Source organism: Thunnus thynnus, chromosome 22 (assembly GCF_963924715.1).
Source record: "Thunnus thynnus chromosome 22, fThuThy2.1, whole genome shotgun sequence".
Classification (NCBI taxonomy): domain Eukaryota; kingdom Metazoa; phylum Chordata; class Actinopteri; order Scombriformes; family Scombridae; genus Thunnus; species Thunnus thynnus.
The window spans coordinates 8642513-8668219 of record NC_089538.1 but is presented as its reverse complement, the minus strand read 5'-3'; the positions used below and the strand labels follow the sequence as shown (position 1 = coordinate 8668219).

The 25707-nt window shown below is 39.4% G+C and overlaps 1 protein-coding gene across 1 annotated transcript in view; it reads left to right on the top strand.

Annotated features, from left to right (window-relative positions):
- plcb3 (phospholipase C, beta 3 (phosphatidylinositol-specific)) overlaps positions 1 to 25284 on the top strand; it is a 52279-nt gene extending 26995 nt beyond the window's left edge. The window contains exons 3-34 of the mRNA XM_067580980.1: positions 1569 to 1637; positions 3735 to 3872; positions 4222 to 4301; positions 4403 to 4456; positions 4720 to 4792; positions 7943 to 8043; positions 8219 to 8385; positions 9133 to 9279; positions 9415 to 9572; positions 9734 to 9816; positions 10307 to 10391; positions 11775 to 11919; positions 12009 to 12110; positions 12220 to 12293; positions 12380 to 12476; positions 12791 to 12875; positions 13165 to 13289; positions 13806 to 13960; positions 14104 to 14265; positions 14363 to 14462; positions 14596 to 14700; positions 15057 to 15151; positions 15247 to 15388; positions 16182 to 16223; positions 16486 to 16595; positions 16805 to 16914; positions 17199 to 17358; positions 17617 to 17693; positions 17962 to 18051; positions 18222 to 18279; positions 18647 to 18733; positions 19852 to 25284. Of these exons, the coding sequence (XP_067437081.1) occupies positions 1569 to 1637; positions 3735 to 3872; positions 4222 to 4301; positions 4403 to 4456; positions 4720 to 4792; positions 7943 to 8043; positions 8219 to 8385; positions 9133 to 9279; positions 9415 to 9572; positions 9734 to 9816; positions 10307 to 10391; positions 11775 to 11919; positions 12009 to 12110; positions 12220 to 12293; positions 12380 to 12476; positions 12791 to 12875; positions 13165 to 13289; positions 13806 to 13960; positions 14104 to 14265; positions 14363 to 14462; positions 14596 to 14700; positions 15057 to 15151; positions 15247 to 15388; positions 16182 to 16223; positions 16486 to 16595; positions 16805 to 16914; positions 17199 to 17358; positions 17617 to 17693; positions 17962 to 18051; positions 18222 to 18279; positions 18647 to 18733; positions 19852 to 20163 (3588 nt within the window). The 3' untranslated portion in view covers positions 20164 to 25284. The remainder of the gene's footprint in view (positions 1 to 1568; positions 1638 to 3734; positions 3873 to 4221; positions 4302 to 4402; positions 4457 to 4719; positions 4793 to 7942; positions 8044 to 8218; positions 8386 to 9132; positions 9280 to 9414; positions 9573 to 9733; positions 9817 to 10306; positions 10392 to 11774; positions 11920 to 12008; positions 12111 to 12219; positions 12294 to 12379; positions 12477 to 12790; positions 12876 to 13164; positions 13290 to 13805; positions 13961 to 14103; positions 14266 to 14362; positions 14463 to 14595; positions 14701 to 15056; positions 15152 to 15246; positions 15389 to 16181; positions 16224 to 16485; positions 16596 to 16804; positions 16915 to 17198; positions 17359 to 17616; positions 17694 to 17961; positions 18052 to 18221; positions 18280 to 18646; positions 18734 to 19851) is intronic.
- The last annotated feature ends 423 nt before the right edge of the window (positions 25285 to 25707 follow it).

Below are 25707 nucleotides of genomic sequence, written 5' to 3'. Positions count from 1 at the left end.
TGTCAGAGACACACACACACACACACACACACACACACACACACACACACAGGCGGCAGACAAAGTTGTAGTCTCATTACTGTGGTCTCCAAGGAGTCACCATGGCAATGGCAGAATGAAACCACGGCCTGTGGGAGAGGAGGAGGTTGTGCGTGTGTGCGTCCTACAGACCCAGAAGCAGTTTATTCCCCCAGGAAGTAAGTTATTCTCCACAGGCCAATCAGAGGACAAAGTTTAAGACAGAGTTTAATCCTATTGGTAGAACACTTTTGACCTTTTTTACTCGCAGCCTATCCCAGGGGAACGGACAGCCAGCCTGCAGGGTGACGACATCACAGCTAGAGTGAAATAACGAAAGAAGGAATGAGGAGGATGTGAGTTTTTATACCAAACCCCAGGATAGTGAGTTTTTCTTTCTTTCCTGTTGTTTTTGGAGAGAAAATATGAGTCAAACATGAGAAAAACACAGACTAGGAGACCTTTTACAAACTGACAAACAGTTGCAGACAGGGAATAACAGGAAGAGAGACGTAAACATTAGATGTTTTTTCATTAATGAATCAACTTAAAATGGAGGAAGAAAAATATATAGTATGACCTAAAATATTCATTAAGTGCCACATTAAGCTGCAGATGTGGGATGAGTGACATGAATGAAGTAAGAAAGCTAAGGGAATGAGTGAAGCGCTAAACAAATATTTACAGTGTGTGCTCCTCTGTGTTTATGGCTGGGTTTATGACCACACACTCCCTCCCTCCATCCCTCCCATTCCCGTCCCTTGCTTCTTCTCTACTTCCAGACGACAGTCTCCTCTACGTCATCCATCTGTGTGTGTGTGTGTGTGTGTGTGTGTGTTTTGCTTGTTTTGCATGCGTGTTTGTGCATAGATGAGGGTGTGTAGAGCAGATTTGCATTTTTGATGCTGTAACAGAAAGATCCGTGAACGTTATGTCTGTGTGCTTGTTCAAAAGTTCTCCCTAAATATCAACTGTTTCTCTCGATCTGTTTTCCACAGTACTCACATAAAGACACACACAGAGTTTGTATGTCAGCCGGTTGTGTTTTATGTCCAGAGAAGCAGGGGAGTCTGATAAAGATAAATAAAAGAAGATTTAATGGAAGGAGGAGAAAGGCTAGACAGAGCAGAAGCTTTTAGCCCGAGGAATTAATTTCTACACCGACCTTAATGTTTTCTTCTTGTTCCTCATCCATCTAAAAGAATACTTTTGTTCCCTCAGTATTTCTATTTACGGCTTGTTACATTAAATGCAAACAGCAGAAAATGTATTAAACTGGATGGTGACGCCACCATGGCGCATGAACATGTTTGCCCCTGTTATCAGTTAAACTATACATTTCCTGTTCACTTTTCTTCATAAACATTTCATAATTGCTGCTTCCTTTTTCCCTGATTTACAACAGTGATACTGAAGAATATTTCAAAATAATAAGATTATTTAGGCAGCAGTTACTGATTAATGTTGAATTTCTGTCCTGTATATGCACTACTCAACAAGTGACGTTAGCTGCTGACACGAGCCCTCTGACATCTGTCTCTCTCTTTTAGGAGGTAGAGATTCTGGACATCAGCACCATCAGGGACACCCGAACAGGAAAATATGCAAAGCTACCAAAGGTTGGTAATGTGTGTGTGTGTGTGTGTGTGTGTGTGTGTGTGTGTGTGTGTGTGTGTGTGTGTGTGAGAGAGAGAGAGAACCACAATTGTCAATCACCTGACTGTACACACATACAGTACACATATCTTCAGATACATTTATCTAAAAAGATGTTGCAATGTTTACACTCTTCTATTTTATTTTAAGATATCTTATCCGTATATGTTTTTTAACAGCAAAATCACAATTCTTCTGTTTTTGTGCATTTATTGTGCAATGTAAACGTATGTGAAGCCCTTTTCAATTGAACTGAATTGAAATTTAGGAAGACGCTGTCACCTCCTGCTGTTGATCACTGTCTCCTCTGACCTGAGATGTGATGCTCAAGTGTTACTGTCACCAAAAGATGTGTGCGTGTACTGAACGTGTATGTTTCTTCTCTCAGCTGAGGGTGCAAAGGTGACAGAGTGCTAATGAGCCTGCTGACAGATGGACTGTCAGACAGGAAGTGATATAACCAGTGACTGTTGGCAAGGAAGTTGTTGTGTAAGAGCCTAGATCTGGTAGCTAGAGACTCTAACATGAAGCCTGATATGAGTGGCAAACGGTTCACACATGGGTGGGTTTGCCCAAAAGTAGATGCCTTTCCTTCAATAAAACTTGAGTAATTATGTAACAAAAAAAAACAGGAATATTATGTAGTGACAGTGTGAAATCAGGGGGTGGGTCGTTTTTTGAACTGTTATGTGATGAAATGTGACTTTAAACTGATGGCTGTGTGGCGTTCAGGAGAGCAATGACAAAAACAATCACCTTATTAGAGTGGTTTGAGTGCTTAAAGGGACAGGACATCCAAATTAAAAAAAAAAAAAACAACTTCTCACCATAGTGGTATCTAGTCATGCAGGTAGTTTTAGTTTTATCTGCCCATATTGTGAGATACGTCTTAGATTTCTGCCTCCATCCCAATACAACTTTGTGTTGCTCACAGCATTGAGAATTTCATTTTAAAGCTGCTATAATCAATATTTTTATATTAACAGTGGATCAAATGAGTGTGTATAATGTGAAAGTGATCACTTGAAGTGTTGAACCCATTTATAATTATCACCTGATTGCAGTCTCAGCTCTACAGAACATTTGAGCGTCTTTTATTTATTAGTCATTCACCCATGAATTTGGTCGTATGACCCGTAACTTAACTGTTTTGGTTCAGTCCCACGGCCGACACTGTTTTTAGCAAACAGCAGACAAAGTTACCAACTAGCTAGTAAATACAGTGGAGCATTTAGCTGCAAAAGCCAGATATTTCCCTCAGGAACTGGTGGAGACCAAAAACAGAACTAAACCACATTCAGTTGGCCAGAAAACATGACTCCCAATGAATGCTAATGTTGGGAATCGGGAGTTGCTTTGCACCTGCTGGATGTGTAAGCAAACAACTGTTTGCCAACAAATTCCCTTTGGATTATCTTTAGTAAAGAACACACTGTTTCTGGGAAGACACTTTTCTCTTTAGTTTCTTTAAATTACATTTTTTTTGACGCTTTGAGCACCACATGAAATGTCATTCTCCATTATTGTATTGTGATGGAGACAAATCAAACCAGAATGATCTGCATGGTCAGAAACCACTAGAAACGCAATGATAAAGTGTTTTGTAATTTAGATGACCCAACCCCTTAAACTTACTTCCTGTGTTCTGATAATGTACATTTTGTGCACTTGTTTGGCAATATCTTTCTCCATCAACAGTCATCCAAATTAATTAATTTAATTGAAATGATGGAGAGAGCGAGTGATGGAGAGCTAGACATTGAGTGTTAGAGAGAGTTGGTGGATGAGAGAGCGACAGAAGTCTAAAAAGGAGGAAACAGTCTTTTAGTTAATTAGATCAGAGTGCTACACCACACGCATCACATTTACTGTTCTCAGGAGACGGAGAGCTGGACAAAGAGTGGGAATGACGTTTAGTTTGTAGAGTTAAAGCAGAGTTTGGGTCTATATATTGTTTCTGTTGTGCTGTGTGTGTGATGCTCATATTGAATGTAATAAAATGTCCTTAAGAGTACACATGTATAAAAGTGTGTGTGTGTTTGTGTGTGCGTGTGTGGCAGGACCCCAAGGTGCGGGATGTTCTCGGTTGCGGTAAGGCTGAAAGTGTAGAAGGGAAGCTGGTAACCGTTGTCCATGGAAACGACCTGGTCAACATCTCCTTCCTCAACTTCCAGGCTATGCAGGAAGACACAGCCAAGGTAACCATGGAGATCACTACCACCGTCATCCCATAATCTGTACACACTCAAATTACTTATACTTGCAAATGTCCTTTTCTCTTTCTTCACACTGTCTATCTTTGGTTCTGTCCTGTCTTCCTTTTCTCCCTCAGGCCATATTCTTGATTACTTACTTTATGATGTTGACATAGAGGCATGTGCATGTGTGTATTTAGGAGTTGAAAGAAGGGATTATTTCCTCTGTGTGTGTTTGTGTGTGTGCACTGTATATTGTATATAGAAACTGTTTCACTTAGTTTTGATATCAGATGAACAGTCAAACAAGTCTGTTTTATTCTCTCGTTCTTGTCTGTGTGTGTATTTCCAGATTTGGACAGATGAGCTGTTCACTTTGGCCACAAACATACTTTCCCAGAATTCATCGCGGAATACCTTCCTCCTCAAAGCGTAAGAACTTGTGTGTCTTATCTTGACGTTAGGCAGCTGCAGATTTTAGGTCATTATTTTTATAAAGCCTCCCTCCTTCTTTATCTCTTTGTCTTTCACAGGTACACTAAGTTAAAGTTGCAGGTGAATCAGGACGGGAAGATTCCAGTGAAGAAGTGAGAAACAGACACCAGCCACTTTTTAAACTCTGTGCAGGATTTTAAAAGCCACTTCTTCTTTCTTTTCCTCTTCTCTGTCTCTCTTTCACTTTCTTGTGTCTTGTCTAGTTTATCTTTGCTCACTGTTGATGTTTGACCCCCTTTTGGTCTGCCCTGTCACTCATGTAAATCTGATCCTTTCAGACTCTGCAAATGTTGCATGGTGATAAAATGCCTTTGAACAATGACTGTTATCTCACCAAACTCTCTCTCTCTTTCAGTATTCTCAAGATGTTTTCAGATAAAAAGAGAGTGGAGACGGCTCTAGAGCAGTGTGGCCTCGTCGTTAACAAGGTAATCATCAAAAGCAGTCACTGACCACAGGGCTACTCAAGATATGTGTTCATACACGACAACAACAGGTTTAAAAAGTTGCAGATCAGTCTCTCTCCCCAGGGTGTTACACTGCATTCTTTGCATGCTTCTTCAGTGCTAGGAAGGGAAGAAACTACTGATAGGATAGTATGATAATTTACACTTTTAATTAACTGCCAGTAAGAGCTACAGTATAAGTTTTTCTGTTTTGGTTTTGAATGGATTAAACAAAGGAGATACAATGTGTTAATTAGTAAGCTTTAGCAGTGCTGCTAGGCAGACTTTGTTACCTTTGGACAGAGGGAGGCTGGCCGTTTCCCTCTGTTTCCAGGCTTTGTGCTAAGCTAATTAACTGGCTGCTGGCTGTAGCTTCATATGTACCGTATGTACATGAGAGAGATGAGAGAGAATTGTGAGCTAAAAGAAAATTTTAAATAGTTTAGTTAAATAGTTAGCTAATAAACATAACTTAATGATGAAATACTTAGCCAAAAGTAATGGATAAACAGTTTAAAATGTTATCTAAGAGCAATGGATAAACATTTGAAATTATGACAGTTGCAATAAATATCTAAAAGTAATGGATTAACACTTGCAATAACTATCTAAAAGTAATGGATAAACAGTTGAAATAAATATCTAAAAATAATGGATAAACAGTTGAAATAAATATCTAAAAGTAATGGATTAACAGTTGCATGACCATCTAAAAATAATGGATAAACAGTTGAAATAACCAGCTAAAAATAATGGATAAACAGTTGATATTATGACAGTTGCAATAACTATCTAAAAGTAATGGATAAACAGTTGCAATAACTATCTAAAAGTAATGGATAAGCAGTTGTAATAACTATCTAAAAGTAATGGATAAATAGTTGCAATAACTATCTAAAAGTAATGGATAAGCAGTTGTAATAACTATCTAAAAGTAATGGATAAATAGTTGTAATAACTATCTAAAAGTAATGGTTAAACAGTTGTAATAACTATCTAAAAGTAATGGTTAAACAGTTGTAATAACTATCTAAAAGTAATGGATAAACAGTTGTAATAACTATCTAAAAGTAATGGTTAAACAGTTGAAATTATGACAGTTGCAATAAATATCTAAAAGTAACAGATAAACAGTTGAAAATATTATCTAAGAGTAACGGATAAACAGTTGAAATAACTGTCTAAAAGTAATAGATAAACAGTAGAAATAGTTGGTTGACCTACACACTGACAATTCATTTGTATGAAAGGAGCGCTGTGGTAGCTGACTGGTTACAGCGCATGCCACATAACCGCAATGTCTCTGGCTGAATCCGCCTGGGGACCCTTGTTGCATGTCATGCCCCTCTCTCTCCCCCGTTTCCTGTCTGCTTCTCCACTGTCAACTGTCAAATACAGGCAAAAAAATAAGCCCAAAAACATATCTTTAAAAAAAAATCATTTGTATGAAAGAAATATTGTAACAATATCCACTTTTATGTAGTGTTGCTTTAATTAAAATGAACACATTGGGAGTAGCGGTCAACATTAAAATTTTGTAGAAATCACTATATGGACAACTGCAATTTTCAAATCTCAGGAGACATAATATTTGTTAAAGGCAAAATGTGTGTCAAAATACCATTTTAAATGAAATATTGTGGTGCTGATGAGATGTCACATCATATTCTACTGACTTAAGAAAACATCTTTGTTTGGTACAGATCCCTGCAGAAATCACACATTAATCATTTTGATATGTTTTTCAAAGAAAATGAGAATAAAGATGTAAAAATGATCATTCCTGCTAATATTGCAAACTGTATTGCAATTGCAATATCAGTCAAAATAATTGCAATTAGATATTTTTTTCAAAATCGTTCTGTCCTAATTTGAACTGTATGGTGGGGTCAATGAAGATGTTGGGGGACAGCAGACAATAAACGACAGGAACCGCTGTTGTAATTTATCTCTAGTAGTATCTAACCATGCAGTTTGTTTTATTTGTCCAGGTTTAATTAACTGTCAACATTGGGTTTTTTTGTTTGGTTTTTTTATATGAAAATGTAGCTCTCAGAAGCAGTAAAATAAAAACAAAACTATGAATTGTGGCCCTTTAAATGTTATTGCTCAGAGTGACTCTCTTTGCAGTGTAAGGTGAGCTGAATTTCATTTTAGTTGATAGGTTTTAGCTACAACATCTTTAGAGTCACTGGATTTTTCCTGATGCTGTAGCTTCCCAGAAAGAGTAAAAGTTATTAAAACACTAAAAGTCATGTCTTCATTCATTCTTTCAAACCTGGGAGTCCAGTAGAGGTACTAGTCATGTGTTTTTATCTATTATATTGTCAGTATCTTTGCTTGTATCTGCATTTTAAGGTACCGCAGGGTTGTGGTTTGGTAGGTAAAACAAGGTCTCTTGTGTCTTGATTAGTGAGTGTTATCTTTCCTAAAAATCAGTTTGGAGTCACAAGACTTTGCTTTTTGAATTAAGAGACTAGATTGTGCAAACTGCACTGTCAGCATTTCTCTCTGTACTGCTGTACTCTGGTGCCTCCAGCTGGTTACACAGAAGAAGAACACATAGTGGAAAAAGACACAACTGACAGTGTCATCAATGTTATGCGGTGCTTTATTAAGCACATTTATCTTCAGGCTATAGGGCTTACAGTATTTAAGAAACAAGTATAAAGATGTCTTGTGTTTTTTTGACAGCTTATGGGTTTGTAAGTTGTGTATTAGTGTGCTGCTGGAGGCAGATGGCTGCTGAGAGGCTGACTTGACTGTTAACAGGATCAAACTGTCTCTGTAACCACCAGGCCGCTCTGTCACTGTGTCGACCTCTTCACTTCACCACAGACAATCTAAATCTGTCATTTTAACAAATTCAGTAAGCAAAAAGCTTATAAAGGAGGCAGGAAATAGCAGTCATTTCATCCACTTAGTTGTTGAGGAAATTCAACAACAAAGCAGGATGTTTGTGGGATCAGTTGTAGAGAAAAAATGGATTTTACTGACACACTGGCATGTTTGATCCTTCTAATACCCAGTTGTCCCAACATTTACATGTGTTAAACTTTTCCTCACATCCTTCGTTTTGTTCATTTCTTCCTTCTTTGTCTTTCATTTTAACCTCTTGCTCTCTTTTTGCAGTCAGAGGGAATAAAGCCAGATGATTTCACATGGGAGGCCTTCCAGAAGTTTCTTGACACTCTCAGTCTCCGGCCTGAGATACAAAGCATCTTTGAAGAAAGGTATATGAGAAATGCATAAATAATACTTTCATAAAACAAGGAGTTGCTGCTTTCATAATTATGCTCTAGTTATGTTTTTAGGATCCGAGTCATTCTGGCAATATGCTGAAGAAGTTACCTTTTTTTAAAAAAAAAAAAAAAAAAAAAAAAAAATTTGCTTGTCTCCTCTCCTCAGTGGGTCCAAGAGGAAGCCGTTCATCTCTTTGGACCAGCTGATGGACTTCATCAACCGCAGGCAGCGAGACTCCAGACTGAACGAGGTGCTGTACCCTCCGCTGAAAAGAGAGCAGGTCCGACAGATCATGGAGAAATATGAGACCAACACCAGCCAGCTGGAGAGAGGTGAGTGGCTCAGTGTTTGTGTTGCTTACAGTTTTTTTTTTTTATTCACTGGAATTGATTCTAAAATTGCAATAGGATGAATATATATTATTTATGAGTATCTTCATTTAGGATGTTTCCTCTTGTTTTCTGATTTAAATTTCATCTCCATACATCACACATAAAGAAAATTTGATTTGCAGACTAATTGCCACAAAAGAGATGCTGTAATTTTGCTAGATAAAATGTCGAGGGCTCAGATTGGTTTATACTCTACTAGATAATATCTGTTTCTCCCAACTTGAGGTTTATGAGCAATAGCAGCACTCAGATATTTATAGGTTTACAGGTATAATTAGTTTCCTTGACTTTTGACTTCCAAAATCCTTGGCCATGGACTGAGAATATTCAGATTGCATCCATAATGTGGGAATCATTCGCAAATCGGATGAAATGTCCCTCAATGTTTTTCTGCGGTCATCTGTGGATAATATGTATGAAACGAGGGAACAAGCAGAGCCTTGGTGACAATGCACTGCTCTGCTAGGACACTGTTAAACCAAAATCTGTAAGATGATCCACTATCCCGCCCACAGTGTCACTCCTATCTCAAAAACAGGAGCCTTTTGCCCTTTGGGTCAGTCATAGCAGATCAAGTAAATTTGATATAGCACCTGTCGGTCAGTCCATTTAAACTGAACATTAAAAACAAGTTTGACTTTATATGATCAAAGTGAACACATCCATCCTTCTCTGTCTCTCCTGCAGACCAGATCAGTTTGCAGGCTTTCAGTCGGTATCTGGGAGGAGAGGAAAACGGCATCACACCTCCAGAGAGGCTGGATATCATCGACGATATGAACCAACCGCTGTCTCACTACTTTATCAACTCCTCACACAACACATACCTCACAGGTACAAACACACTCACACCGCACATCAATTTCTTTTGTTACCAAAGGTTTTTAAGTTCAATATTTCAATAGTGTCTAACTTTTAGATTTGAATTCATCTTTCCCTCCCTCCTGCTGTGTGTCTGTCTATCTTCAGTGGGTCAGCTGACAGGTCTGTCCTCAGTAGAGATGTACAGGCAGGTGCTGCTGACCGGCTGTCGCTGTGTCGAGCTGGACTGCTGGAAGGGCCGACCGCCAGACGAGGAGCCTTACATCACCCATGGGTTCACCATGACCACTGAGATATCTTTCAAGGTGTGTTTGGGCGTCCATATTTTTTCTCATTCAAGGGCCCAGGCACATTCCTCTGAATTTTTTGTTTCAAGGGAAACTTTGTTACAATACGACAGCATGTATTTAGAGATTTCATTCAGTGGAGCTCTTTTTAATCATCTCTCTCTTTATTGTGACTGCAGGAGGTGATTGAAGCAATAGCAGAGAGCGCTTTCAAGACCTCGCCGTACCCTGTCATCCTGTCCTTCGAAAACCACGTAGATTCGTAAGTTGTGTCAATATGTGTAGTGAGTTTTTTCAGCAGTTTGTGGATTTCTTGATGTATTTTAGTTCATTGGTCCTCTTGCTTTAGTCTTCTGTATTTACAACCAGACAAGACCAAAATTCAGTGCTTTAAAGTAACAATCTTGAAGATCTCCATTTTGTTCTCTGTGGCGATAAGCTGTAATTGCAGGTGTGTTTTTGGCCCTCACTTCCCTTCATTTTTCCCGAGAACGTTGCTACCGACACCCAGTTCGTAATAGTGCAAATGCAAAGGGCTTTCATCAGTGGACCATAGGCTCAATCACTCTTCTGTTACCTCATTTGGTGATAGATAGTGACTCCAAAGACATCTATTCAAATGAAAAAAGATTATTACTCTAGTAGAATATTCACTGAGACGTGCTGTTAAAATGGCAGTTGATGATGTACCGTGTGAGATGGCATGTTGGGTTTTTATTGAAGGTTAACGTAAACCTATTTTTTTCTGTCAGGGCCAAGCAGCAAGCCAAGATGGCGGAGTACTGCAGGACCATATTTGGAGACGCGCTGCTCATTGATCCACTGGAGAAATATCCGGTAATACTGATCTCTGGTCAGATCTGACATGAACTTCATCAATGTGTTATACTTATAACTTTGAGTATACTTTTGAATATATATATGTACACTGTTTGACACTTTCATATATGACACTGTTTCAAAGTCTGTTTTGAAAATGATGTCTTGTTGCTTAAGGAAAAATATCTTTTTACCCTGCAGTCATGGAGGTAATTGCATTAAAAACCATCAAATATGATCAAACAGCTTGTTATATGCAGATCAGCTCATGATTTCTGATGATTTGGTACGAAAACTTAACTCATGACACACTTTTCCTGGCCTCATAAACCTCTCTGTTTTCACAACTATGGTCTTGGACTCATGACTTAAACCAAAGCTCATGGCACCACACTTGATTACACAAACATTTTGTGCAATGATTTCGTATATAATTACATGTGAAAGAGGAACACTGTGGTTTTTCAGAAGCTTTTCAAATAGAGAAACAGAGATAATCATCTGTGTTCCCACCACACTGATTAAATTTATATATTTTTCAAGTGTTTTCCCAAGAATTCATAACTGTATTATAAAGCAGTGTTTCCAGAGAAAGTGCTCATGAATGAAACATATATTTATATATGTTTAGGAGCTCAGACACAAGGGAGAAATATTTTGAGAATGCAATGCAACCATTTATTCATGTCTTTATACGTAATGCAACTTAAAAATACAACAATTCTAGCTTTGACCTATGTAATGAAGAGGTCGGCTTGAACTACATGGATGAGTCAGTTGGAGTGTAAATCGCAGGGCAGAGAATGACATCTCTCAAAAAGACAACCATCTGTAGTTATAAGATTGCAAAGCCGTTGTTGATTCAGACTGCTTTGAGGGCTAAAGTTATGAAACACTGCAGTTGGCCCTGTGACTCCTGTGACATTGAAACAGTATGGGCTAAGTTCTGATAATATGTTGTGGCTGCCAGACTGCACAATCTACTGTGACCTTGTTCTGAGTGCCTCATGATCAGTCCTGGTCCTGTTATTCATCTCAGAAACTACATTAAGGGATGTGTCCTTTTTTCCACATTTTTTTCTTGCATCCCTTGATCTGTTCTTTCCGATGATTTGTAATATCCTTGTCACATCCCTGGTTTTCTTTTCCATTGCTGGTTGGAGATTAGTTTCTGTTCTAGTGCTGCTTATCCTTCCAACCATATTTAAGTTAATCTAGCATTGAGATTGCTAGAAATGCTATATTTGCTTAAAACAAGCCAAAAATACACCATTTAGGTGAGATAACTCTACATTTTTAATGTCATTTTCTCTGTCAGTGCAAAGATCTGCTTTATTCTGCTCTTTTTCAAATTCCTCAACTTTGACTGAGTTTTCCATTGTGTCTTGTATGTGGCTACAGCTAATCCCAGGGCAGGCGCTTCCCTCGCCGCAGGAGATGCTGGGGAAGATTCTCATCAAAAACAAGAAGAAGCACCACCACAGGCCTTCCAGTGGCGGCAGCATTCGACGCAGGGAGCTGGAGGAGCAGTCGTCGCCCAACAACGGTACGCAAAGACAAAAATAACAAAAAGTAAGATTGATACTGACATTTTACTTGACATAGACACACTAAGATAAGATTTTGTCGGTGTAGAGTGCCCTCTGACAGATGGCGAGGGAAGCCATCTCCTGTCCAACGGAGAGGAGAAGCTGGCTGAGAGGATGGTCAAAGATTCAGAGCCCCGCAAGTCCATCGGTGGGTTGGAGTACAAATGAGATATGGATTAATTCATTAGAAGAGCTGCCAATGTGGTGCATAGGCCAGCAGGTTCTGTATAACAAGTGTTTTTATTCCATCCTTCCAGGAGGTGAGGGAGAGAGCGAGGAGGACGAAGATGATGAGCCATCGACCGAACTGAAAAAGCCAAACTCTGACGAGGTAAGAGTCATCAGGGGCAGAGACTGGTGGGGTGTTTGACCGGCTGACGGGCTGATTAATGGATTAGTGGTATCTGCTTCTCTCAGGGTACAGCCAGCAGTGAAGTGAATGCCACAGAGGAGATGTCGACTCTCGTCAACTACATCGAACCTGTCAAATTTAAGAGCTTTGAGGTGGCAAACAGTAAGTGTGTGTGTGTGAGCGATAAAGAGAGAGACATAGACAGGAAGAAGCCTTGACTCTGTGTACAGAGAAGTGAGAGAAAATGTGTGTGTGTGGGGGGGGGGGGGTGGACAAGCCTTGTTGGGTTTAATAACTTATGTTGCTCATTAGGATGACAGACTAGCTGTGTGGACTCATTTATGGTTAATGATGTCTTGTCACAGACATGTCGCACATGGATTATCATCATTCCTGTTCCTTTTTTTGTCACTCTTTGTCATTTTTTGTAACATTTACAATCTGTCTGAGTCGTTTTCTGTCTTTCTGTCCTCCAGAGAGGAAGAAGTTCTTTGAGATGTCGTCGTTTGTGGAAACAAAAGGCGTGGACACGCTAAAGAGCTCCCCTATCGAGTTTGTCGAGTATCCTTGGAAGCTTTGTCATCCCTTGAAAACTTGAGCTTCTTTAGAGGAATACAGTTTAAGATGGACTTAAAGTCCTCCTCCTCTCAAAAATGTTTTTTTGTTTTTGCCTTTTGTTACTTCTTTTAGATGTTTGACCTTCACTGTGAGTCTCTCTGTGCTCACCTTAAATCTCAGTGTGTACATAAGAGCATGATTTTGGAAAATCACAACATGTAAGAAAGGGTCAGAGCAGACATATGCCACATATACAGTATACAGTGTTAAATGCTTAACAGGACCCCTCCAGGTACAATAAGAATCAGCTGAGCCGAATCTACCCTAAAGGAACGAGGGTGGACAGCTCCAACTACATGCCTCAGCTCTTCTGGAACGTCGGCTGCCAGATGGTGGCACTAAACTTCCAGAGCCTCGGTAAGCCCTGTTATTTCAGCCTCAGATGGCTTAACATGGGATGTAACTAAGGTCTATAAAGTATGAAGCATCCAGAGAACCTCAAATAACCAATTTAAGTCTTTAAAAATATATAAATTGAACACAGTTTTCTGAAGTATTGTTTTTTTTCACCATGCAATGCATCTCTCTCTTTCCCACGTTCTGCAAAATGATAAATAGAGTTGTTTTGCCGGTTTTTGTTTCCTTATTTTCATTTTTTTAGTGCTTTTAAATTAGGTTTTCAATTGAATTCCCAGAAACACAAATAATGTCTTTAAAAATTTAAAGTTTGGCTTCCTGATGCTGGCAAGTGAGACAGTATAGATGATAAAGTAAGAGTCTCCCCAGCTTAATAAATAATTCAGCATTCAGTTAGAGCCAAGTTAAAGCATCTCAGTCTTTATCCCTCTAAATCCGTCTGTGCCGCCCTTTTTCCCGTTATTTCTCCATCTCATCCCACCCCTCTGTCTATTTCTCATCCCTCTTTCCTCTCAGACCTCCCTATGCAGCTGAACATGGGGGTGTTTGAGTATAACGGCCGCAGTGGCTACCTGCTGAAACCGGAGTTCATGAGAAGGATAGACAAACACTTTGACCCGTTTACGGAGAACATCGTGGATGGAATAGTCGCCAATACTGTCAAAATTAGGGTATGGACAAAGCAGGTTGTTGTGTTTAACTGTGTGATTAATATAACTTCTGTAAGCTAACGTATTGTATGTTTTCATTGTTTGGGCATCTAGATCTTTCTTAGAGTATCTATAATGAACATGTATACGTTAACATCCACCAGGTGATCTCAGGCCAGTTCCTGACAGATAAGAAGGTGGGCGTTTATGTGGAAGTGGACATGTTTGGACTTCCTGTAGATACAAAACGGAAGTATAGAACCAAAACGTCCAATGGGAACTCGCTGGACCCCGTGTGGGATGATGAGATGTATGTCTTCAATAAGGTAACTTGTGCACACATTCTTTCTTTCTCTCAACCTCCCTCTTCGGTCCTCTTGCATCATTCCTCCTAAACTTCTCTCTCTCTCTCTCCCTCTCCAGGTGGTCCTCCCTACACTGGCCTCTCTAAGGATAGCAGTGTTTGAGGAAAACGGGAAGTTTATCGGACACCGTATCCTCCCCGTGTCTGCCATTAGACCTGGTCAGTACACAGATGAAAAGAAACTTAAACACACACTAGCTTAACTGAAATCATTCAGAGAATTTGTATTCTGTGGGTTGAAGAAGTCCTCGGACAGTAGCTGCTTATTTATGTGTTCCTTCTTTCCTTCTAGGCTACCACTACATCAACCTGAAGAATGAGTTAAACCAGCCTCTCCTGCTGTCCTCTCTGCTGGTGTGCACTGAGGCTCAGGACTACATCCCTAATGAACACCAGGGTAAGAACCTCAGATGAGCAACAGTGCTGTGCACAACACAACCCACAATCCCATATTTCATACCTTACACTTGAGACTTAGACTTGTAGTTGAATTTAATTCACAAAAACTAAAACTTATACCTGACTGCCGCGAGATATTAATCAAAAGGATTTTGTCTCGGCAATGTTAGAATACTGGCCATTAAATGATATGGTATTCTAAGACCTGAAGAAGTTGCATCTTGATTTGAACTTTGCTCATGAAGATTTTACTTGGACAGTTTGAGATTGAGACTGAGGAAAAAAAATTGAGAAATCAAAATTGAAACTCCATGACATGGGACTTTTTATTTGTGTGTGTGTGTGTATTCTCAGAGTACGCAGAGGCCCTGACCAACCCCATTAAACACGTCAGTCAGTTGGATAAGAGAGAGACACAGCTGGCTGTTCTCATTGAGGACAACAGTGAGGTGAGACACAAATGCATGTTGAATCAACTAAAGAGAAAAAAAAATCTCCTGTTACTGTATCAGAGAGGTCACAACATGTCTCATCTTTTATCCAGCATGTCCCCGAACAGCCCAAAGAGGGAGAGCCCAGGAGAGAGAGTGACGCCATTCCGGGAGGTCGACTCCCCTCCCCCTTTCACAACGTCCCTCCCTGCTCATTGGAAGATGCTTCTGACATCATCAACGTACCTATACCGGGTAGAGACATCCGTACATGATATACACACGGACACAAATGTTGTCTTAACATGTCAATTAAATGCAAACCAGGAGAGGCACCGTTTTGTCTACTTTCTACTTAATGAGCTTTTGCAGCACTGAAATCACATACAAATAGCAAAGTGTGATGTGTTCAGTATTAATTATCTTTTTCCCTGGAAGTACGTTTGTTTGATATCACTCTCGGCAATTAATACTGTTAATTTACCAGCATAAAATGTAAATAAAAAGGAGAAGAAAAAATGTTAGTAATCTGAATTTAGGTGGACTTAGACTCCACTACCCTCTACTTTATGCTAATGTTGTAATGTGTCCACATGTGTGTCTGCACTGCACAATTATTCATTATACTCTAGTTTAGTGCAATAAATTAGTGCAGTGTTTTTAAACTGCAAGCAGCATTTTTAAGATCTTTTCACTTCCAGAAAATTCCAGAAACAGGTGAAACAACATTTCTTAACTGTGCCAACCATTAAAACCAAATCATTAATCTCCAAAATGTCAACTTTGCATGAATTTAAACTTTCAGGTTCGGTGATGATTCAGGTTTTTTTTTATTAGCTCACCCAATTTAAGAAAAATATGGTTCTTTTCAGTACAAAATCATTTGGTGTTAAACCTGCACTAAAGCCATGTACATTGTTTTTTTGGTTGTTTTGGGCATAATGTGTTTTCTGCTTTTTGTGTCTGATTTGTTTTCCCATCATCCATTTCACACATATTGTCTTGTCTGCTTCTCCTCCTGTTTTTCTGTGTGTGTGTGTATGTGTAGCACAAAGTCAGAAGGAGGACCTCATAGCCACAGTTCTGGGAGGTAAGGTCATCCCAGTGCATCCATTTCCACACAGAAATGTTCTCTGTATCATTTATGTGTCACATGAAGCTTCATGAACAGAATTCCTTTTCATTGCTCATTTTTTTTCAATTTGACGAGCTAGAAGTGGGTAGTGGGATTTACACAGGTAGAAATCTGTTGGAACACATTCTTTCATAATTGTCTTTCCTCTCTCTTCACTTCCCTTCCATAAATACTTTATTGCCATAACTCTCTGTCTTTGTGTCTGTCTGTCTCTCAGACATACAGGTCCAGTCTATAGAGGAGTTGAGGCAGCAGAAAAACTATTTGAAGCTTCTGAAGAAACATGGCAAAGAACTCAAAGATCTGCATAAGAAACACCTCAAGAAGGTACACACTGACAGATTGATGCCCACATGTGTTTAATTCTTTACTGTTTAGTCAACATTTAGAACTTCTGCAGCTCTGCATAAAACTGGATGTGTAAGTCAAATATTTTGGCATTAGTTGCAAAAAAAACCTCTTCTTCAGCATTTTGAAATTAGTTTGGGCTTGTGTACATCTGAATATGTGTGTGTGTGTGTGTGTGTGTGTGTCAGGTGTGGAATCTGAGTAAGGAGCAGAAGAGTCGGAACAGTCAGCTTCAATCTGACACCCAGAGGAGGCGCAGTCAGATGGAGAAACACCTCAAACGTAGCATCAAGAAAAAGTAAGGAAATTTCAAACCTCATAAATGAAGGAGGAGGGGGGGAATGAAAATATGTGACAAAATATCTGTATAGACTGATGATGTAAAGATAGAAAGATGGAACTGAGCGTGTGAACCGATGGAAGTAGGGAACTGTAAACGCAAGTCAGAAGCAGAAGATGACAGAGAGATGGTCCCCGTTAAACTTCGAGGACATTATGGTTGCAGATGACTGAACCTGGACTCATTGTTTATGTTGTTTTGTGTGTGTGTGTGTGTATGTGTGTGTGTGTGTGTGTGTTCAGCGAGCCTCCGGAGCCGATGCAGCAGGAGTTGACGGCGTTGGATCAAGAGCTTGAGAAGCAGGTGGTCCAGCTGAGGGAATGGCAGATGCAAGAGCTGCTGAAGCTCCGACAGCAGCAACACACGCTGGAAAGAGAGAAGCAACAAACACATCTGCAAGAGGTAACAAGAACACACACACACACACATAGTCCTGTGTATGAATCAGTGCACTTTCTGCACAATCCTATCCTTACACACTCATACATACTCAAGGTGACACACGATCACATTGTTTTCCTGCTATGAATTCTTAAATACACACACTCACGCTCATTACTAACTGACCTCTAAGAAACTGGCACTTTGTGTTAGCATCATGGAGGGTGGTACGCAGCACAGTCGTCTGACAAGCCGTCGTCTGCTGCGCTGTGTTTTTAGGCCTTCCAGAAGTTAAAGGAGACGGCCCATGAATGCCAAGCAGCTCAGCTCAAGAAGCTCAGGGAGACGTGCGAGAAGTAAGTGCTGCTGTTCACCTTGGCTGGGACAGGAGGAACTTGGACCCAGAAGTCACTGCGAAAAGTGGCACATCCTGTTTTAACTTTTAGTTGTTATTGCAGTATTGTGAGTGTTAGTTTTAGCTGTAATATCTGTTTTTCTTCTTTAAAGTAACTTTTGACTCCCAGAAGCATTTAGGCTGTTTTTTTTAAACATTCACAAACATGTGAAATTGCTTTCAACAACCATTGTTTGGATCTAATATTGGTTGTGCAACTGTGTCTGCAGGGAGAAGAAAGAGCTCCAGAAAATCCTAGACAGGAAGCGGCAGAACAGCATCAGTGAAGCCAAGAGCCGTGACAAAGACAAGGCTGAAACGTAATAAAGGGGTTTCTGTTTTATTTGTGTGTTTGAGTGGAATTCAAGATGATTGTTGGATATTTGGGCAATCAGGCTTTATTTTGATTCATATTTCATTTGACTTTTGACCTTTTTTTTTCTTAAATCTTCCTCCCTCTTGCTCTTTCTATTTCTATCTCTCTCTGCAGCGAACTGAATGACATCAACAGGAAACATATTCAGGATTCTGTCACCTTAATCCGAAGGGTAAGTACCCACTTGCACACACTCGCACGCACTTATCTCCAACAGTCCTTGAGAATGTCCATTTATCTACTTCATAGTATATTTTTCTGCCATCGTCATCAACTCTTCTCCCACATTATCTTCTTTTCCCTTCCCTTGCCTTATTTGCCTATCTCTCCTAATCCTCTGTTGCCATCCTTCCCTCCTTCAATCCTTGTACTTTCTTTATTTACTTGTTTCCTCTAAAACCCTTAATTCTCCCTCTTACACTTTTTATCCTCTCTATCCCTCCTTATTTCTATCCCTTCCCACCTACCACCCCTCAAATTTTCCTCATATTCTCCTTTTTTTCTTAAATCTTCCTCCCTTCCCACCTGTCTCACTGCAGCTGGAGGAGGCTCAGACCAGGAGACAGGATAAGCTGATGCTGAGGCAGCGGGAGGTGTTGCAACACATAGATGAGGAATTTCCACTGGTGAGGAAAAACACATCCACACATTGAAGTCCTGTAATTTTTTAACCCATTTAAGAGCAGAAGCAGTTTTGTTGTACTCCAGTCTGCCCTACGACACAGAACCATCACACTTTTGCTCTCTGTCCCAACCTATACATGAAAAATATCTTGATGAACTGACATCTTGGTAATTTGGTTTGTTATTCCACATAACTAAATAAGAAAGCAGCTAAATCCAAGCATGACGGAGAAGCTAACTAGCTTAGCAGATCTCAGCTGCTCATCTTGGCTTTTGACTCTAGTTGAATTCATATAATTCGGGTTAGGGGTTAGGAGTTAGGGGTTGAGGTTAAGCTACCATTAAATCATATTTAAATGCATCAAATTGTAAATTCAATTTACTATATTGATAAAGGACAGGGCATTGTTGCTTCTTTTGGACAGTTTTGATAGTGAAGAGAACAAGGAAACAGGGTAGATAGGGTTTTTATGTGACAATATCAACATCTTTTCATTTTCCATCCAGGAACGACATGAGAAGACTGATGTTGCTCTCACATCTGTATTTATATGTAGCTGGAGCCAGGAGGCAGTTAGCGTAGCTTAGCATATATACTGGAAGCAGAGGGAAACGGCTAACCTGCCTCTGTTCAAAGTTCAAACACCTCTAAAGCTTCTTGCTTCATCTTGTTTGTTTAATCCATACAGTTTGTGGTTTTAAAGGAAGTTGCGAAGACTCTGAAGACTCTTGCGAAGACTCTGATGAGCTACTTCTGCTGTTTGCCAAGAAATTGTTACAACACATAACTCCCCATAAAACCAGAAATAGTCATCTTGACTGCTTTTCTGTTTTGTTTTTTTTACGGACTAAGCAAACAAGATATAAAGAGTGAGCTCTAGAGCTGCTGGTAGGCATAGTTTTGAGCTTTGGAGACATCTAGGCTATCGGTTTCCCCCGCTTCCATTCTTTATGCTAAGCTAAGCTAATCACCTCCTGGCTCTAGCAGCATATTTAACGCACAGCCATGAGAGTGGTATCAGTCTTCTCATCTAACTCCTGCTTAGAAAACATAGAAACAGTATTTCCTAAAAGTATTCCTGGCACATTTTCTGATATTTTCCTGGCGTTTCTTGTCCAGCTCCAGTCTCAGTTGGAGAGGGAACTGGACGAGGAGTCTAAGCGACTACCGGAGGAAATCTGCCAGCACCTGCAGTCGGAGCTCCAAAACAAAGGTCTCCGAAAGGACGCCCTGTTCTCATCTTTGTCTAATCATAGCAGCCCCAGCTCTGGCTCGGGCCCGCCCTCCAACTGCTCCACACCCTCCTACCCGTCAACGCCCAATCGAAGCACCTGGAATAGGAGCCTGGACAATAGCACTGCCTCATTGGCCGATTCCACGTCCTCGTCCGCCACCCCTGTCCTGTCGGAGGGGGAGATGTCGTTCAGTTAGAATAATTACTTGTAAAAAGGAAAATACATACATTCAACTGGGGTCTATAATGATTACAATGTGGGATAGTAATGATATTAATTATTTACTAATTTTATTCTTTTTTTTTATTACAGACTGTGTTCTTGTCTACAGAGCTATATTATTTTTTATTTTGCCACTGATGTGTTTTTGTCAGATGACACGTCATGCATTTTGTTTGAAGATTTCATAAGAATCACAACCAAACTTGTTTTTTATTTTTATTTTTTACATTTTCTTGTCTCTTTGTCCTGCTTTTAATGTCATGTCATACTGTTTTCTTTGCATCATTTCCATTTTTGTCTGGTCAGTAAGCTTCTGCTACAGTTTTACTACACCGTGAGCTTCATGCTAACACTGTTATTGTTAAATCTTTTTGTTCACAGCAACTTTAACCTCTTTTTTTAAAAACTTTTTTGAGAGCTTTCAGCTGTGCAGATATGTAGAGTTTGAGCTACTTCAAAAGTAATTCTCACCAAATTTCGATATTTTATTCTTAGCTTACACAACAGTTGAGCAATGACATTGCTTCATAATGACCATATGACCTGTGGAAATGTCTGTGTGCTGCACATATAAGCCACAACTCTTATCCACATTCATAATGAGAACCAGAGAGAAGAAGGGTAGTTTACAGACTTGAGCATTATTAAGAAAAAAAGGGTTGAGTATTAGAAAATATTGAAAATCTTAAGTTTTAGCTGTAATTGCAGTAGCTGACCAGCAGGTGGTGTTGCAGCCTTAGCTGTTTTTTTAATATATGCTTTGAGCTGTCCAATCATCTAGCCTGATTATCCTATTACACTGTACTCCAACACACACACACACACACACACACACACACACACACACACACACACACACACACAGACACCTGTCTCGCCAGGATTTGCACCCTTGTTCTGAATAAAGTCTCTGGCCTTTAACCTCCAATCAAAATCCAGTCAAGGTTGGTTGAGGGGCGGTCAGCAGATGTCCATCTGGCTAGAAACTAGTGTGTAACTGTGTGTGTGTGTGTGTGTGTGTGTGTTTGAGTGTCAAAGAAAGGAGGGAGGTAGTGATGTAACACTCACTTTTTTAAATGTATGTGTAAGCATATATCTCTCTTACACACACACACACACACTTGACACTGCATTATCTAATGATGCGTTCTATCGACACACAACACATATACACAGTCACAGTTTATTGGTTCAGAGGCCAAAAGTCTTCAAAATCCCCATCCCATTCAATCTACTCCCTGTTCAAAAAAAAAACAGAGTGCACACACTCACAAACACACACTTCAGAGAGGAACCGCAGTAATTTTACAAATATCAGAGATTACCGAACTCTGCAGGGGTATTTGTGAGTGTGTGGCTAGAACATAATCTCTTGATGAGACATCTGCTTTTGGGGACAGTAATACTTCTTACTAAATGGAAAGAGTCTGCTCAGTGTGTGTGTTTTATGTGTGTCCATGTGTGTTGGTGTTGTTAGTTTGCCACTTTGGCAGCCTGGAGAAAAGAGAACATCATATGTTTAAATAGCAAAGCCACTGTAAGAGACAGTCCTGTGATTAAGACTTAAAGCTGCACTATGAATTTGATTTGCTCAATTTAACCAAATTATTATTGTTTTAGTCTTAGATAATGTGCTAAAAAAAAATCATGGCAGAGCTCAGAAAGTGACCACTCAGATGAACACAGAGCTGTAGGTCTGCTAAAGTCTTTCTGATGAAGCTTTAAAATTCAAAGAGTTACCTCTCCTTGCTGTTTGGGGTCATAATGTGAAAAACAGTAGTTTAGTCCTGTTGTTTTTAGAGTTATCAACAAACATAGGAGCAACTTTTGTAAATCATGTTTTATGGTGCGTATACCCTTGAAAATATCCCACACTGGTTCCCTCGGTGTGTCCATTCAAACCAAATACTGAAAGAGGGATAGTGGTGCACAAACTAAGCGGTACTTTAAATCTGTGTTTTTGCTTCCTGTTCTGCTATATTTATTTCTGTCATCCATTATTGGAGATATTTTTTTGTTTTCAATCTTAACAGCAAAATGTTCTTTTTTTCTGTCTTGTCCACTTTGAGGGGTAAAATGATGGCACTCTGTGTATATGTATTCTGTGTATATGTTTTAGTTTTATGTGAATTTTACTACTGACCACAAGTGCTGAAGAGAGATGGAGGATAGGAGACGGCGAGGAAGGTTGAGGATGAGGAAGCGAGAGTTTTAAGTTTTAAGTTGAGATTCAGTGAGTCCGATCTTGTCCTTTCCCACCTCCCTCCTTCAATGAGCACTGGCTGCCTGTCTGTCTGATTATCCCCCCTTACACACACACACATACACAGACCTTTGTAAACTATCACCTATTTAAATGGAATTTTAACAACTTTTTCTTTTGTGGTTATTTAAGTTTTTATTGATGGAGGAAAGTGAAAGTTCAGGCTGCTTTAACAACTAGCAAAGTGTAAAAGGTTTTCATACATCAGGTCTCCATTACAAATTCAGTAGGTGCATGTTTTTAAGTTGTTTTTTTTTTAATGTTCCTGAAATTTTAATGAAAGTCAAACCTGTCATAATGACACCATAAAGACAGCAACTCGTAGCCAGAGACAGTAATGACACTGTTTGTTTTACTTCTATGTCATTAGTAGGACAGCAGCAACAACAACATACACCCACTGGGGTCAGCACTTTCTTCAAATGAATACACTGACCTCTTGATCTCTGGTAATTTAACAGTTGTGGGCCGAGAAGATTGCCAGCTTGTTCACCTCTGGCTGTCCACACTGCATACAGCACAGTATGTAAATGTATATGCTCAGCCAATTTGTTTTGGACACTAATGTATACAGTGGGTTATAAAGTCAGAGTATTTACTTTATACAGCGGGCTCCAGTCTTCCCAAATCAAAAGGGTTATTTTTCAAAGAAAAATAGTTGATACATTCCTTACAGGCGGTCTGCTTTAAGGGTCACGTCGGTCCAAGCCATTCCAAGTCCTGTGGCAAGTATTCAGAGTCACATTCTCTGTCGCCTTAAATATGATTTGTACATTACTATTTGGTACTCAAAGAGTTTTTCATTTTTATTTTTGAGGTAAAATGTCTCTTTTCAGTTCAGTATGAGATTTTACTATAACCCCTTCCCACTGTCTTTTCATGTTTAAATGCACTTTTATCGCTCTCGTTGTTTTGTTGCTTGTAAAAATCTTTTGTTCCTGTGATATGGACATCAATACAACCACTTTCCAGTGATTTTTACTTTCTGTTACAATAGATGTTTATTTTTTACGAGGTTGTGTAAAAAGAGTCATTGAGCACATTTTGGATATTTGACAGGACACAAGGAAGGTTTTCGTTGTACTTGTTGGTACTTTATCTGCATTAAGAAAAGCCTGTGATGATACTGGATGTTAAACGACATTACATCACATAGACCTTTTAACAGCTTAACTAATGTCAAAACCTGACTTAAGCCTGTTTCTAAGATACATTTTTATAAATTAATTGTTACCAAAATGTAAGAACTTTAGAAACAAATTCAACAAAGTCATGCAAGAATTGGCACATGTAGATAAAACTTGTAGTGTAATCACTGAACAGTTATATATACTGTAGTGTGCATCACAGTTTCAGACTAATACCACAGGCATTCATGTCAGGAAAAGTGTAATCAAGCCAAAAAATGTGAGAAAAATATCTAATATATACATTTCTAAAAGGAAAAAAAGCAATATAAAAATACATGTGGAACATACCGAAATTACTTCAAATATTTCAAGTCTGTTTTTTAGTCTTTAACCTCGTTCTGTAAACGCTTAACTCTACTGTAGAAATACATGTTGGTTGTAGGTCGCTGCCAGTGGCTTTTATTTTAAATTTACAGTATATACCAGGAGAGACAAAAGAAAACAAAGTTTACAGGTGGAACTGCTGGATTAAATTACATGTATTATTATGTACAATAGATACTGTCTGTCTTGATTGAATCACTCTAATATGTTTTCATTGTTAAAGGACTGCAGTGGTGTTTAACTGACACCAGATGGATCAGCATGCAGCTGTTAGCTCTGAGACTATAAAGTAGTGATGAAATCTGAAAGTGCTGTTCTAATACTGGATTGTTAGTAAGATATAACGACTAGTTTGATTTGTAAAATACACAAAAGTACTTGAATTTGAAATTACTTTCAATGGCATGGGATGTCATTTCCTGTGAGGCCTTCAGTGCAGCTTGTTTCATTAAGTTCTTTTTTTTAAAAAAAAAAAAATTCAGCTGTTGATTAACATCAGACGTAAAACTGCACTAATCAATATTTTTATATCACCAATGGATCAAATTACTCCATGTAATATGAAAGGGGTCACTGGTTGTGATGAACCCACAGAGAATTATCACCCGACTCTGCAGTTCCCCTCAGTGTTTTAGTGTCTTTCAGCTCATTGTTTTGGTTTTGTGGCCCGCAATTTTACTGGTTTGGTTCACTCTCACTGCTCTCTTCAAGTTTGTTTACAGTTTTATTAAACCCACTGTACGCTACCTGCCCACACAAAATTATCAATTAGCTGGTGAACATGTAGTGAAGCGCTGGGCAGCTATAAAGCCAAATATTTTTCTCAGGAGTTGGCAGAGACCAAAATGTGGAGCCTTGTAAAATGACCAAAAACACAACTCCAAATGAACGCTATTGTTACGCTGTGTCTACTGGATTTGTAAGTAGGCAACTGTTTGCTAACATGTTTTTAAAGGGAAAATTCACCACTGTGAATATGATGATTTCTTAAAACTAGGTCACCTATGTAGTAGAAATGTGCAATCATTTTTTAAATTGGTGCCCTATGACTACAGAAAACTAAGAAAAAGGCTGTAGATTCTCCATTACGCTCTTAAGGGGGAATCCTACAATAACCAGAATGCATTGCGTGTGGTCCCGTCCAATCCACTACTGATTGTGTGATTACGGAACGCAGGGGGCGAGTATGTTTCCCACCAGAGCAGCTGGTTAGCAGAGTCAAAGTATTATATCTCTTTACTGAGGCTTATTTTCATTTACAAAACGTTTCTCCTCATCTAGTCTGGATATATCATACTGGTGGTGTGCAAGGATCAAACGGTGTGCTGGAATTAGTAATGTGGATCATTGCAAACTTACAGAGAGTTGCACATAAGCCAGAATACTGCCAGAGCTGCCAGTGGACAGTCAAAAAACCTCTGAGTCTGCCGTCCTCATTTCAGCGTGGTTTGGGAAACAATCGTGGACGAAGGGGTGAAAAACTGTAAGCAAACAGTTTCTTTTATTGTTTTGGACGACAAGGAATCAGGAATTAAATGCTGAAGCTGAAAGCAGCTGCAAAAATTACAGGTAACACAGTTGCTGATGTGCTGTTCTGTATTCAGAGTTGGCAAAGTCTGATATAATATTTTGTCAGAAAACAGTCAGGTTTACCAAAGCACTGCGAAGTTTGTTGCAGCACGGAGTTTTCAGTTCTGTCTCCATTATCTCTGACGATCCTCACCGGTCGATGTTGCAAAGC